General features: G+C 35.5%; 2 protein-coding genes across 4 annotated transcripts in view; both read left to right on the forward strand.

Moving 5' to 3' along the window:
• Positions 1–16,359, forward strand: part of LOC109540988 (pair-rule protein odd-paired) — a 104,796-nt gene that overhangs the window by 79,673 nt on the left and 8,764 nt on the right. For both annotated transcript variants that reach the window (XM_048661616.1, XM_019909602.2), the window contains one exon: positions 14,194–14,252. The gene's annotated coding sequence lies outside the window, so the exon portion shown is untranslated. The remainder of the gene's footprint in view (positions 1–14,193; positions 14,253–16,359) is intronic.
• Positions 7–1,476, forward strand: LOC125502672. 2 transcript variants are annotated; one of them, XM_048661617.1, is made up of 4 exons: positions 7–268; positions 322–394; positions 474–629; positions 800–1,476. In XM_048661617.1, the coding sequence occupies exons 1-4, from the start codon at positions 84–86 to the stop codon at positions 1,448–1,450; spliced, it is 1,065 nt and encodes a 354-aa protein (XP_048517574.1). In that variant the 5' UTR covers positions 7–83; the 3' UTR covers positions 1,451–1,476. The 2 variants fall into 2 exon arrangements, with proteins under 2 accessions (XP_048517574.1, XP_048517575.1); XM_048661618.1 differs by lacking the exon at positions 474–629.

Consider the following 16,359-nt stretch of genomic DNA (forward strand, 5'->3'; position numbering starts at 1 on the left):
ATAATATTTCAGACTTTGTAAAGTGCTTGTAAATACGTTTGAAGCTCTGGTCCTAAATGAAGCAGTTGCAAATTTTAATGTGAATGTCAAATTCATCTGTTCTTATAGCTTCTGGGTCAATATCAATAAGCACGAAAGACGCTGCTCTAGGAAGAGACACTTTTCCAAGAGTAGTGAATGCGAAAGGGTGCGTCACTCCTACGATCCAAACTATGCAAGCCAGAAGTGTAACAAATCTAGACCGAACAGCTTATAAATATGACAATATGTAAGTCGCATATAAAAAACAAATGTCTCAATAACGTATTTTTAATTTATAAGATCAAATTACTCATCCCGTAATCAACCTCAGTGCATGTACGAGCGTGATCAAGAATTTAGGACATCACAAAATGTAAGTATGGACCATGCAATAATTGAAAAATTGATCCTATTTATAAACTAAACAATACTGATGTAAATGCAATTTTAAGGAATTAATTCCTAAAACCAAAATGAACGTATCAGCCGGTGAACTTCTTGGAAGAACTCATGAGGAACTAGTATTACTTCTAATCCAATTGCGTAGGCAGCAGGCGCAAACATTTCAGGCTATCGAAAGTTGCTATAACGAAATTGATAGTCTTCAGGTTTGATGATACTTTTTTTCAACCAGCAATCTTCCTAAACTGATCCTGGTCAGCTTGAACATGGTGGAGTCTAACATGTCTTTTCGTGCCGCTAACAACGTGGGCTGCTTGTTCAATCTAGTTCTAATCAACCTTCATATCAATGTCCAACATCAGCACACTTTTTTCAGATCCACATTCATAATGTTGACCAAATGAAACGAATGGAAAATCTGCATAAATTGGAGCGAATCAAACAAAACCTTCTGGAGTTGGAAAAGCAATATGAGAAGCGCAAACCATTGGTAAACCTAGTAGACAACATGGTAAAGCTAGGATCGCTCTACAGAAACCCTAATGAGAGAACTGACATTGCCAGGCATATCCGCGAAAAACTCGAATTCAACCAGTATGTGCAGGAGCGACGACTTCTAGCAGACGAAAAACGAGACTGGAACAGAATCGAGCCAAGCCATGTACAACTTCAACAAAAAGTGCGTCAACTGTACCAACTAGACGGTTTGATTCAAGAAGAATCTCGAAACCTTCACAATCTTCAACGAGACAAAGAAGACATCGAACGAGCACTTGGGGGCCTTCGGAACCGTCTACTGAAGGGTTTGAACAATCCTGAAGAAATCGAGCAAGCGCGAAGGCAGCAGTTTATGCTCGAAAATGAGCTCAGCAGAGTCCACTTGATGTTGGCGCAGAACTCGAAAAAACTTGAAGAAACCGTTGCAGGCAACGCAAGACTTGAGCAGGAGTTGCTCGTTTTAAAGCAAAAACTGCAGAGCTCCAGGCAGCAAAGAAGTTCTCCACAGTTTTCCAATGCGGGTGAGTAACTTAAATTTAAGCACATACATAAACGCGATTACATTTAGGAATGTTTTCCGGGCTATGAAGCCGTGGTCTTCCGACCAGTCTTAGTCGGAAAGCACGGGAGATCACTTCGCCCACTGCCTCATCGCCTTTGAAAATGTCCACCGCAGTTGTGGACGAAACGTCAGGAAGAAATTCCGATAGACCACGGCTTCAAAGCCCGGAAAACATTCCTAAATGTAATTATTCACTGGATATAAAAGCCGGAATTCATTCAGTAGCAAAGCTAATTTGCTGTAGCTCAACATAATAGCTAATCAATTTGCTCTCAAGAAACTAGTGCCGTTTAAAAGACAAGTAATTTATTACAATAATACAGACGGCTAAAAGATGAAAATCAATCGAGTTCAGTATCTGCAGGATTTCGAGGTATGATTCCTGGTGCAATGCCTTATCTTGCCGATAAATTAATGGGCTTGCATTTTAAAAATATCGAAGTTATCAATATTCGTCGGGATGTTATCAAATTTGTGATCTGAGGCAGAACGTGTTAACGAGCTTCTGTTTTTGCTCCGGCAGAGTCGGTCTGACAGCCAACTAATGGTCCTTCATTTAACTAAATAAAATAATACGACAAGGGAATGTACAAATGTGTCATTTCGCGTGAATCCTGTGGCTAAAATAATGCAATGTGTAAAATATCGAATGCAATATGTCGTAAAGGGTTGTGTTCGTCTCACGGAATATGATCTTGCTGACAAAGGCCAATTCCATTTGAAGCCATTAATTATATATTCTGGTCAGTAATAAGTTTGCCTAGGTTACTAGCCGTTTATTTCATGATCGTGTTACGTTTGTTATTGTTTAACTATCAGCCAACCTGTATACATAATTAAATTTTAATTGAAAGGGGGTGAATTGTAAATTTTATTGGGTCGCGCTAATGTAGGTTTTGATGGTCCGAACGTGACGTTCTGACGATAAGTGGATTCACAGAAATCATGTTCGTATACATTAATTGTTTTATGTTTCGGAAAATTAAAACTGAATAATACACTGTCTTATTTGCCATAAATCACTGTTCGCTGTTCAATGATCAGGCAATCGTATTGTTTACAACTAACAATTACTTGTTACATTTCTGCTATGTCCAATGGAAAATAAATTATCCAAAGGAAACCGAAAAAAATTAGAGAAATGGATTTTTTCGGTTGGATGAGCTGATAGATGACCCCTCGTTACGTACCTTATTTAATCAGCGAAGCCAAAAATTGGAAATCCAGAGAGGGAAAATTTGGCCCAGCCTCAGGAAGCTGGAATCCGCTGCGGTAAAGTTCGGTCAATTTTAATTAAAGTAATTAAGTTTGACCACCAGACGAAAATTATCGGCTCGGATTACTTTTTCATTTAAATCCGCAGTGTTTCAAATCCATTTTATGCGATACCGGTTCAAAACTGAAGCGATAAAAGGGAACCTAAATAAACTGTTAAAATGTATGTTTTAATCTACTTGAGTCCAAGGCTGAAAACATTTCTTCAAATATCCTGAGAGATCCGATTTATCGGATGTTATTTGTTTAGACTTGTACCTAATAACCCCGATATTGTCTCTAGCACGCGTCACCAACCGAAGAGAAATTGAGTAATTGATCCAAAGACAAAGGATAAGGAAAAAGAAACGGACACCAGAAATGTTGGTTTTTCCTGGTCAATATTTGCAGTCGACTAAGTATTATGGTTTTGAGCAGCGAACGTGCAAAGATTAAATAAACCAAAATAAAACGAAAGAAGAAAACCTTTTTTTGGAAACTGAGCACGAGGTTTAACACAAATTGTTGATAGGCTTTACCGTGGTATTTTTCAAATCTTTGCTGATAAATGACCAGGTCAATTTACGGTTACTCTACCTTCTTTTGAGAAACTAATTAATTTACAAAGAAAATCAAGTGATGATTTTTAGAACCCTCAGTGCTGATGGCAATAAAAAATAACTATACTGTCTCGAATTTTTAGGGTTTTCTTTATTAGGAAAATATCCGCTGAAAGCATCCATTTTGAATTTAAGAGATCACCTTTGTTCGTAGCATTTTATTCCCACTTACCTAAAAACTTTTATGGCACTCTATTTTACCAGGGATAGTCGGGAGCTTTATGGAGCGGATGTATCTCTAACTTAGATCTTGGCAGCTGTTCAGTTAGCGGAATTCGTTGGCAAAGTTAGAAAACTTTTAATAATGACCGATTAATTAACGTGGATTAATTTGCTGGACATGATTCTCTGGCTTGTTTTCTCCAGGATATTACTGATAGTGAATCAAGATTGCCATTTCAGAAATCGAAATTTTATTTGGGTCATGTTTTAATGGTCTCCATTAACATAAATATCAAGTTTGGAAAGTAAATTGAGCGTCCGGGAAGAGCAAACCATAAATTCCACACTGAAAAACCAATTGGTTGAACTGTACCAGCCCTCGTATTGAAAATAAAATACGAAACAAAAGAAAATTTAAAGGAGTTCAGTGGCATCTAATAAAACGTCCATGTGGATTGAATTGTCTTCTTTGGAAATATGTACTTGTTGCTTGGCCATAGAAGCGAGACTCGACTAACATATAAAGAATCCAGCAGAAATGAGGAACAAAGGGATATCCTAATAAACTTTATAATGAATTGCGCTAAAAATAGCGTCTCTATCATAACGAATCGATTTTGCTTTGTTCTCTGAGATATAGGTCATTTGGTCTGCACTTGAATTTCTAAATACATTTTCAAGGTGGAATGTTTTTCCCCACATTCATATCATCGAAGGACGACTTTTCCAAATTGCATAAATGCATTTGTTGTCGATAATGGCTTAAAAGCTACAGCTCTCCGGCAACTTTATAAAAGTTTATCAAGGTTAAAGCTATCGAAACATTTGCAAGGGCGTCGTAAAGAATATTAGTGCATGTTTAGCCTTCGCAAGGAACAAAAGGAGAAATAACAACGATACAAACGTCACCAGCGGTATCCTTGAGTTTATATAACGCAATTGCATTAGGAACATGCACATTTCTGTAATGTTAAAAAAAAAATTTTGATAGAACTGATAGAACTGCACTTGATTCCATCTACTACTATGTGCTACATTCTAACAATGTACCTGTTTCTAGGGTCTAGTATCAAAAATTTATTGCCCTGGAAATTTAATGGCTCATGCATCGCGAAACTAAACTCAAACAAATCTGTTCCTAGTCTTCTTTTGCCATTAAGAAAAATTTAATTCTATTGTTCATTGGGCAGAAGGGCTTGCCTTTAATATATGTTTCTTTGTCTTCGGGTATCGACGTTTGCGCCAGTGAACGTGTGGAGTGTTCGAGGAAATGTAGGTAATTTGCTTGACTCATCGGGTAGTTATTGAATATAATATTAAGTACTAAAATCGACAATCGTCAAAGCTCATTTTTCACTCCTCATTATTTATTCTGAGCAGCAAGTTCAAAGATCCCTTTTTCAGTTAAAACATCAAAGTTTAATATTAATCCATGCGCGTTCATTGTGCAGAATAATGAATGTTTTTTTGCGGAACATTAAATAAAATACGCGAGTTTCTGTAAAAAACTCGACGACGAGATGAGCAGAAAGGGGGTGTCTTACTTCCGGATTGTTAATACCAACATCAAAGACGGTTTTCGAGCTTTAAAAGCTCATTTCTTTAGAAATATATTGTTATTATTGTCAATCCACATGTAAAATTTAATCCCAAGGGCCGTTCGACAACAGGGAGTAGACACACACGTTTTCTCCCCCAACTTTAGCATACGGATGCCTTTCAATCACCAAATGTTCTTTTTAGATTAGAACAAACGAACATTCATAACTTCTGAGGTGAACTGCTCCGCTCTATCAGGAAATAAAATATAATGAACAAAGCGAAATGAAGTGAGAGCGGGGAAATTTTAAAGAAAATATTCCTTTTTGTTATTAAGATAAGACGAACGGAAAGATCTGCTCGGTATATTATTTACTTTGCAAAATTGCTTTTCTGGAGGGAAGCCTTTGTAAAAATTAATATACTATATTGAGATGATATTTTGTATGAAGCATGCCATAATAAATTGACGAACCGTATTAAAATTGCCTATTAACCAGAAAGGGAGACTTTCATATGTAAAATGGAAATTCGTGAGTGTAAAATAGATGATTCGTGTTATGGCTTACTGGCGGAAATCTATCATCCAAAGAAATTGAATTGTCGTTTTGAAGTCCTTCGGTTCGCCCTCGCATTATTATTCGAGAGATATCTTTGACCGTCCCCATTTTGTCCTATTATACCGACGTTTTAGGGTGACAAAAATATCGGGTCCAGAAACGACTTGTCAATAGCCCTTGCATTTCCAAACTAATTTAACACGGTTCATATGGTTTGACGTGAAAACGAGCAAAAATATAGTTTCGCCTTTAAAATTTATACGGTGAACCCCCACAAGAGAAATCCACTCGCAGCAACTGATCGCAAATAAAACTTTATCTCTCAGAGCGCTTTTCCAATAAAACATAATCTAATTCAATGCGAGTGTTACTTATTCCAAATATAATATCAATAAAATATGACAGTAAACTCGGTTTTATCGTTCCAACAGCTATAACATATTGCTTTACAGCACAAAAGAATTGCTAAAAATAAACACAAAGAAGATAAACTATAGTGCGAGTAAGTGTTACTTTATTATTTACTCTCACTATTGTCCATTGTTTTCGTGATTAGATAATCATTCCAATGTTCCAATTAAATTTTTAGCCCCGAGGCTTCCTGGGAGCCTCAATACAAGTGGAACTTTACTTGCATTTTTGATACTTAAATGCGAATTGCTCCTGGTTTAACCACTTGAGCAAACCAGAAATATGAGATACGTTTCATGTTGATTGTTAACGCTGTATTGAATTTAGGAAACGCTCAGAGCTATAGTGGAATCGTAATATAGCAAACAAGTAAACTAACAGCAAATATTAGAACAACTCTAACGTTGATTTAAGCCGAACTAATAAGCATGTCTAAATACGCTTGTTCAATTAAATTAGTCTTATATGGCATGCAATTAGCAAATTAGAAAGCCATCTCCCTTAGTGTGGAATTAATACACGATTCTATTTAATATTTCAGCATCTCATTTCATGTTGGCTTCAGCCGTTTGTTCAAAGTCAAAATGCTTGTTTGTTTTATAGTTTTCTCATAGGTCGAGAATGGTTGGGTCTTGACAAATCAAGTTAAAACTCATTTCCTCGGAAATATTGATAATTAAGGCCCAGAATATAAGGCTTAACCACGCGGCAACAGTAATTCCAATATTATTAACCAAGGTGCCGAACAGTTAATCCCTATTGTATTACATCATTAACCGTATAATATGATTTGATTGCACAATCTCAATGCAACCACAATACAGATTAGTCTCAGACTGTCCAAAACAGATTGGTCCCTGCGGGTTTTTACTAATGTCCTAATTATCTACTAAATTCATAATGAGGAACCGATCAAGATCAAGCTGCGAGTAAACAGATCGATATTGCACTCAGAGGGGTCGTTGAAGCTTATGATTTACATTTATCCATAAAATACTCCTCAAAGTGATCAAGCGGGCACGATACAATGCAACAAAGTAGTTCTAATCAACCAAAATAAACAATAAAATTTGTCTGCACAAAAGGCGTAGCAAATGTGTTATTTTATCTGAATCTTTCATATGCGAAAGCATGACGATATATCGACTATGTCAGTTTGCCATAAACCATTTTAGCCATCTAGTTAATAGAAAAAATCAGACATCCCTTAGTGAAATTCGTTATAAGCTATAAAATCGTTTATGTGCCGTTGCTTTGAATAAACTAAGAATATAAATCAGGGTTGTATTTATTTTTTAGTAGCCGAATTTTACTACCCAGAAGGGCTGGTCGGGTAGTAACTCATGAGTATCAATATTCACACGCTTACGTCAAGATCCTATAGGCCCCTCAACAGAACTCATCTATTTTTTTAAACGGTACTTTTTATCGCTTTCCAGATTTTATAGATATTCTAAGGTTTATAGTCCTTTGTCAAATTACTATGCTTTTATGGCTGTTTTACTTTTATTTCCCAGATACTCTCAATCTAATCGAAAAAAATGCTGGAAAGCCATCATTACTTTTAAACACATCCAGGTCAATACCGGGATGCATACAAGATAAATTGACATTTGTTATCCTCGTCAAAATGCTACTCCATCGATACATTAAGAAAACGACAAATGCCCCGAGCAAAAAGAACCCTCTCTGGTAACAAACAAGATTAATGATTGGAACCGTATTTTTTTCCGTCTAAATATCACCGAAACTTAATAAAGTTTACTCGGGGTTTCTTTGCGAAGCAAAAACCTTAATTACATTCTCTCTGATTCATTTATTAGATCTGCCCGGTAAACCTAACTTAATTTTCGATAAACTCATTTCTATTCCTAGTGTTACTGAAACAGTGTGCCATGTTAATATACACTAACTAATTCTATTAGGTTTTTGTTGAAATACTTTGCTGTGTTAATGTGCAGCCAAAATATTAAACTCCGTCAACGCCTACTACAGAGGCAAATTAAAGCAGAGTTAAGAAAATAATTTTATTGAGTATAAGGATATTTAAAAAAATCTCTGGCAGCGAGATCAGACTCTAAACACCTGCAAAGTTTCATAAAAATTCCCCGCAATTTCAAGTTTTGCCAGCTTGGCAAGTCTCGTTTCAAAATAGTAGTTTTCACTCAACTGCGCTATTTCTTTCAGAAATTCAAGCAGCAATTAAAAATTCGATCGACGATCTAGAAGACACTTGCCTCAAAAGAGCCCGAAAGTTACACAGTTGGGAAAAAGTCGGTCTCAAAATTGACGATTTAAAGCAACTGCGCTCTGTTCTTTCAAAATTCGAATCTTCCCAACTAAAATCAGTAGAAAGTTGAAAGTTTTCCCAGCTTTAGAAGAAGCTCGAATTTAAGTATCTGGAAAGTTCCGTACAAATCCCCCGAAAACCCAAGTTTTACCAGCTTGGTAAGTCTCAGTTTCAAAATAAAAGTTTTCACTCAACTGGGTTATTTTCTTTAAAACTTTGCATCTTCCACACGACAGCAAATAGCAACTTAAAACTTTAAGATCTATAGAAGACATTTGGCGTAAAAGAAGCAGGAAAGTTTCGCAAAAATCTCCAGGAATCCTTATTTCTACCAGTTTTGGGAACAGAAGTTCTCAAAATTGACTATTTAAACCAACTGCGCTCTGTTCTTTCAAAATTCGAATCTTCCCAACTAAGATCAGTAGAAAGTTGAAAGTTTTCCCAGCTTTAGAAGATGCTTGACTCAAAAAATTTGGAAAGTTTCGTATAAATCACCAGGAATCCAAAGTTTCACTAGCTTACAAGCTTATTAAGTCTCAAAATGGAAGTTTTCACCCAAGAACTCCTTTCCAAAACCTCAAGAATAATTCTGGCGCATAAACCGTTAATTATATATAGAGAATTGCAGGTCGAACCTATTAGGAAACCTATGGTGAAATCCCATAAAATTGCCCAAATTAGAGCAAAAGCAAATTAGAGAAAAAAATTTCTTCCGCATACTCTATGCGCGGATGAAACTGGCAACTAAAGAAAATTACGAATTATTCCAATTGGCATTATCACAATTAATAACTAAATACAGTTGATGCACGATAAATTGGCCAGGTTGTTTCCGCAAACGTAAAAAAGATGCACGCAGGAAAAGTATTACTAATTATTAAATTGCACAAGCAATCTTGTAAATATTGGAACATAAAATTCCTACAAGAAGCATTAATGCTATTAGAATTCCGCAAAATCGCTCCGTATCACGCTTTGACACTAAACTCTGTCAGTTTTTATATGAGAATTATGCAGATTACATGCCCGTTTTTATTTGCAAAATGGTTTTAATCATTTTAATGGGCTCTGCTGGAATTAATACTCATTCAAGTATGGGTTGGACGTAAAAATCCGGAATGTAAAATTTACGAGGGGATAATTCAAGATTTTCCAGGAAATTACACCAATTTTTTCCGCGTTTCTGTCATTGTTTTTTTAAGAAACCGAAAAGTCTGGATGGGGGTGACGATTTCTGTCCAGACAAATTGCATATTTAATCACTTCGAATGATCATAAATTATTTTTTTTTATTTAAAGGCCTAGATGAAGCAGTTAATATTAAATATTCATAAAACAATTGGAAAACAGATAGGAGGGGTAATTTGTGACAGCGAAAAGTAAAGCATTTACATCCGGGACACCTTCGTGTTAGTTAATGAAGCCCATAATCGGGCATTTTTTATAGGAATGGAACTCTCTATGAAGTTTTTCTTTCTTTTGACTTGTGCACTAAGAGCCATTGTTGGGACTAGATTTAGAATTCCTTTTAAGTAACGCTTCCTTCGACTCAATCATTCAAGAGTATTAGCAACCAAGAATTGGCAAGAATTTTCAACAGAAAAACAGGGAAAATAGATTCGGTTGCATGGTTTCCACTAGGAAAAACGCCAAGCGTATTAAATATTGATGTTCATAAATGACCATTAAGCCAAAGCAACGTTGATTGTCTTTTTGCGTGATAACTTTAAGTGCGAAAGGCCTCATATAGACTTCAAACTATTCAAGTAGGTACCAGCTTGTACTAACTAAACCGAGGGCGTTTCAAAACTCCAATTGAGGATATGCGTTAAATTTAATGTAGATTAGCTCTCAATTTGCTGAATTTATTGCAACGATTTCGATCAGGAAACCAGAACTGGGATCCTGTTGATGCCCGGTTTGTTAATACTTTGCTTTTCAAGATTTAAACATTAGAACAAAAATTAGAAGTAAGTAAAGGGTGTTCATTTTGCGAGAAAAACGTTTATCAAAAGAGACAGACTTTCGAGGCCATTGAAACTAATGGGCTTTCCGGGTTTTTAGGCCGTCGTTCGGCAGAATTTCTTCCTGAAGTTTCGCAAGCACGAGTGGCTTGCATCTTCAGAAGTGGTTTGCTTGAACACTTACACTGTTCCGATCGAAGCGTTCAAGCAAACCACTTCTGAAGATGCAAGCAACTCGTGCTTGCGAAACGTCAGGAAGAAATTCTGCCGAACGACGGCCTAAAAATCCGTACAACCCATTAGTTTCAAAAACGTTTATATTTTTGGCTATTCAATGATGAAGTGATGTTGAGTCCAATTCAGAAAAATTCGAAAATCGAAATGGAAAAGGCCAGAATTTAAAATACCTTCCAGGTGTTTGAACATCGCTATGAAACACCCTGTGTAATATATTTTTGGAGTGCGCTTTTGCTAAGCTTTAAGCGTTCTTTGCGAGTATCAGACGCCGTTTCTCCTAATTAACTATTTAAGACGGCTTTACGGTAATACTTTAATGTGATATCTGGATGTTTTAATTCGAGAGTAATTTTTGTGTGAGGCATTAATTTTCTGTTTGTGCTTCTCCTAAATAAGGGGCTTATCTCCCTCCTCAGCATTTAAACGGATTATTATTTGAGAGCCGCAAAAAGTTATTACAAGTAAAGAAACGTATAAAAGTATAAGTAATTAAGGAAACAAAAGCGCTTTTACTGTTCGGGGAGGTTATTCGGCTTTTATGCGTTGCAACTGCGCTAATTTTTAAGGAAAACATTTTAATAATGGTGTACAACACAATACTGAAGTGCTTATCGTAAATTTTTCTTTATAGCCCTTTGCCAGTAGTGTCGCTTCGAGTGATCATTAAAGCGTAATGAATAATAATTTTTCGATGGTAATATGCAAAGACGAATGACAACCGACCGAATTTCGCCTTCTGAAATTAAACAAATGTGGGCGTCTTATTTGACACAAAGGAACCTCCAGTTGCGCCCCTAATTTCGTGCTCTTTGACATTGGACACCGTTTTTCAATCACCATTTATTTTCTCAACTTGCTTTGACTGACTTGATATTTGTTTTACTTTCTCTAAGAGTAATATAGTTTACACACTAATTAGACAGGCTTTGGACTAATTACTGCTGGCAGATTAGGATCGTCATTAAATGCAGAGAGGGATATATGCACTAATACAATAAATACTAAATTGATTCAATTTGAGGGTAATCGGAGCCGGAATCAATAAGGGGATATATGAGAATGTCTATTCAGAATTACAGACAACCAATTTGGATAAACAATTCCCAATTATCAATTTTCAAGTTCTAAGTTGTCCTGGCTTGCACAGTCACGTTTCCAACTTCATAGTCGAATACTCGATTAAATACATGTCCAAATCATCAAGATTAATTATTTCAGCCAGAGACATCCAATAATACCTTAGGTAAAATATATCGGGCGCAGCTCAATCAACGCCCTTATATACCTATACATGTGTCACGTGCGAATAGGTTGTAGAAGTTAACATCAATCAGCAGTTCTGCATGTCATGAATGGTACGTCAGTTGTTCTAATGCCGCATTGACTATTGAGTACATTATATAATGGTTCGAACATGTAGGTAATCATCATCAACATGGGCGTTCTTCTAACATTTGCCAAAAAAAATCCATCATTTGGATCTCAAGAAAGCGACGAATCCAACGTGCTTATTGAAAAACACGCGGTTTTTTAACGGTTGCAATTTTTAACCGACGATATATTCTTTATTACAGACCCACAAACTTTACCTACTGCATATTGGGGGACTTTTTAAGTCGAAAACAATTTATTGAGCCAAAAAATTCGCATGTGAAATTTTTATTTTAAACCAAAAATTTCATTCGAATAGTCGAATTTTTGAAACAATATAAATCATCTGAAAACGTCTCGAATTCCACATCATTTTCATCTCAGGGATGTGCGGAATGTAACAAGCACATTGCCAAACGCAGCAAAAGCTTCACATCTGAAATAATTGACTTTCTGTGTGCACTTCTCGGTTTTTGAGCGTTCACGATCTTTACCCGACTTTTTTTTTGTGAGTTTCTTAGGTCGAGAACAATCCAATGAGCTCGAAAAATAGACATGTGAATTTTAAATTTTCCGCCGCAATCAATTCTCTCAATCGCAATTCTCTTGATGCCTCAAATTCTACATCATTTTCACCTCACGGAAGTGAGAAATGCGTGAGGGAGCGCTATGGAGTTGTTGCCGCTCTCTGAGTTAACGAGTTATAACTCATGGGTTAATGAGTTATAATTAATTTATTAAAGCTTTACGARACCTGAGACTGGAATTWTCACATCGAAAAAAAGGTCAACATTTTTTCTGAGTAATCTTTTACTACTTTGTTCAAACAACTGAAAAAAGTCATCTAGATTTTCGCTGCAACAGAACTGAGTCCAAAGAAAGTCAACGAGTTTTCTTGTAAAATCGACTTCCTAATTTTTTCGCATAAAAGATTCAGTTTGTCATTATTTTATAGTAAAACGTTAGGAAAATCGCGGTTCAGACTTTAAGTTGTTTAGAAGTATTGACCTAAAAGTGAAGAAACCCCAGTTTCAAAGAGTTTTCCAAATAAATGATTATAAACTTTCGCCTTTTCACTTCGGGGAAATATTTTCGGAAAAACAGCCAGAAATAATTATTACGGTTTTGTCCATAATTCGAAGCTACAAAAGAATTTTCAAAAATTTTTGTAAAGCTGTTAAGGAGGCGAGTGTTTATTATCTGATAATTTTTAACAGAAAATACCTAAAGATTGCTAGTATTTTAAGTCAAACTAAAAAATCATGCGATTTTTTGCGTTTTCGATTAAATACTTTTAGTTTTGTGACCGGTTTTGCAGAAAAACTTAATGTTTTTTTGGGAAAAACGGGAGGAATTTATTTTCGTTTTTCTCCCGAATTCGATGCTGAAAAATGTTTATGTAAAATTTTTACTAAGCTATAAATTTTTCTTGTAGTTTTTTGCGTAAAAGTCCTCCAGATCGTCAGTATTTTTAAGTGACACTCTACAAATTAGAGCGGTTTTAGTAGAAAGTGAAGCAAAAGAAAATTCAGTCAAAACTAAAAAACCAAAATTTTTGAAACACACTCTTACAGTGTTGAGAGGTATGGAGATGACGATATTTCCAAATAATCTGTTATAAACTTTCGCTTATTCCGTTGGTTTTTTGATAGAAAATGATTTTATTTTTGTTCCAAATTCGAAACTGGAATGGTGTTTCAAAACTTTTTCTTTTTTTTTCAAAATTTGTAAGTGTAACTTCAGAAAATTGAGGATTTAGAAGAAAAGTAACTTGCCCAAAAAATGTAGACATTTTAAAAATATTATTAATAAATGGTCATTAAAATAATAAATCTAAAACAAGTAAAAAAGCCATTAGATGACATTTTTTTCAGCAACGGAAGTGAGTTACGGCCCCAGTGCATTGGGTTGGCGCACCAAGCCATTTGCGTAGCACTGCGCCAACTTCTAAAAATTTACTGAGTTACTCAGGCCTAATGCCATGAGCTCATTGAAGAACGCATCAAAATATTCAGACATTTTTTGCAAATTTTAAGCAATTTTAAGCAATCTTTGCTATTGGGGCACATTGGAGAACTTAGATCTGAAAAACCATTGACCTCAAGAAACACGCAAGTGAAAGTTTGACTTTAACCAAAAGCTTAATATCAATGGAGCTAATTGAAAATAATTTAATAAGCAGTTTTTGAACCATGAATAATCACAGTCTTAGTCCACACATTTTTTTTTCAATTAGATAGAAGTTTTTCAATCCTAAATTAGATAGAAGTTTTTCAATCCTAAATTGYCGATTTTTTCTCAGATTTTTCTTCAGACAACGCGTCGAGGCAACTGCAACGAGTCCAAAGTTTTACAAAATACGTAAGCATCACGAAAATCATTTGCATGTGTAAGTATTTAAAAATCGGAACGTAAAACGCGAACAATAACACTAAAAATTTAAGCAAATTATGAATAGATAAGTTCTGTATTGTTGAGGCGGATTCATGTTTTCACAGATTGTTTATTGGATATTTCGCCTCAAAAAAACTTCAAACAATGACAAAACAATATCAAATAATTGACAATTTGTAAAAAACGAATTATCAGAGCAAATTGTTACATATTGTATTCTCCTACTATTGTTAAGCGATTTATTAACACACTCTTTTTTAGATTCATATAGGTTYTTTTGATAACTGTAGCAGAAAATAGCCATCGAATCGTCAAGGTAATTTTTTTTTTTATGAATTCCTTTACTAATTGGAATTTTCTCTTACAGCTTGAGCCTACGCAGTCTGTGAAAATTATGACTAATCTTCCAAACCTGCGTGAATAATTCCCAATTAATATTCGAAAAATTTTAGATTTCAGCATTGAAGCTGAAAAACTTTTGGCCAATGAATGTAGACGATTTTCTTTGCGCGCCACTGCATGTCACTTCTGTAGCCAGATCTAAATATCCACATGTAGCAATGTCACCCTAATAGGGTTGCAATGTTTTACCTAATTACTGGAATTAATTGACATTAATTATGGGACACTGCTTCACATGCCGATGACTAATTAATAAGACCCGTGCCTTGCTGAGCCCATATTGAACATACATCTATGGTTTATAGAAAACTAGAAATTAATCGTTGTAACATATGGTCTTTGGAAACCACTAATGTGGGCTACTGACCGCCAACGCTCTAACTTAATAGGTCCTGCTGACATTAATTGCTGCCCTTCTTGCTCAAAATTAGCAATTTTATTCTGGCCACTCAAATATTTTGGCACAATGTATCGCATAATAGTTTTGCCTCCCTTGCGCACTTTAAGCGAGGGTCAACCGTATCAAATCCCGAGGCAATATCGTCAATAACGTGCCGAATCAAACAAAGAAGAAAACATAAAATGAATAAAGATCAAGCAATAATCGTTATTAGAGAACAAATCCGAAACACATTTATTACGGACGAAAGCTAATACAAGCAATCAAGAGAAGCGATTATTCTTGGAACGACTAGTTGGAAGGACTTCCGACTTCCTCCAGTTTTCACTTCCAGTTTCCGGCGAATGCAGGTTCGTCTCTATCCGGATCTAACTTATTTCGCCATCGTCTTACTTCTGTATAAGGATATTGCGCCCATATTTTCTTAGTTATATTTATTGCCCCCTGCTATTCACTGTTCCAGCCAATAAATTCACTCATTGTTTTCAACTCGCATAACTACCCTGTTGTTTCGCTCATTAAACTGAATTGAACTAATTTTTTGTAAACTACTGTTATAGCGAATTTCATGCCGTTTCCACTTCAAATTTTATCATTTCCTCTGAAAAAATCTTAGTACTCTCACATACAAAATAAAACTTGCCCTGACGGACAAGCAGTTTGCTTTGTGACCAGATGTTTCTGCACCAATTCGTCAAATTGAGCCAATAAAATTGCTGATAGAAAGATATATCAGTTAAAGTGTTGAGGCTTATTTGCAATAAAATCAATACAGTAAAATTTATGGGGCGTTTCGTTTCAAATCTAAAGTTATCTCCAGTCACATCTGCAGTATAGTCCAGCGCTTATGGACACTAGTAAAACTTCACATTTGATGACCTGCCATCACACGTTTACAACCCTTGAGGTTTGACAAAGAAAACTCAGCATTATAAATAAGGCTTGCAGAATTAGAGTGGCGAAACTCCAAAAGAAAATTACCGACAAATGTGAATGTTAATAATTAAGGTTTTACTTTTAAATGTTTTTTTGCAAAGAATCTTAGTTGATTTCGGTGTCTGAAAAGTAAACTGGTTAGACGTTTTGACGAAGGCGCCCTAAAGCAATTTAAAAATTAACTAAATTAAGCTGAAAAACACCAAACAATCATTTAAATTGACCAATTTGATTGATGTATTAACAAGTAAATTATCATTCAAAGGGGCTCAGCCACAATAAGCCAGTAGTCCTCAGAGAAGCGTAAAAAATTTAAATCCAAGATTTACAATCGCG

This window comes from Dendroctonus ponderosae, unplaced genomic scaffold, assembly GCF_020466585.1.
Source record: "Dendroctonus ponderosae isolate FM_Combo_2020 unplaced genomic scaffold, Dpon_F_20191213v2 Dpon_F_20191213_1, whole genome shotgun sequence".
In the NCBI taxonomy this organism is placed as follows: Eukaryota; Metazoa; Arthropoda; class Insecta; order Coleoptera; family Curculionidae; genus Dendroctonus; species Dendroctonus ponderosae.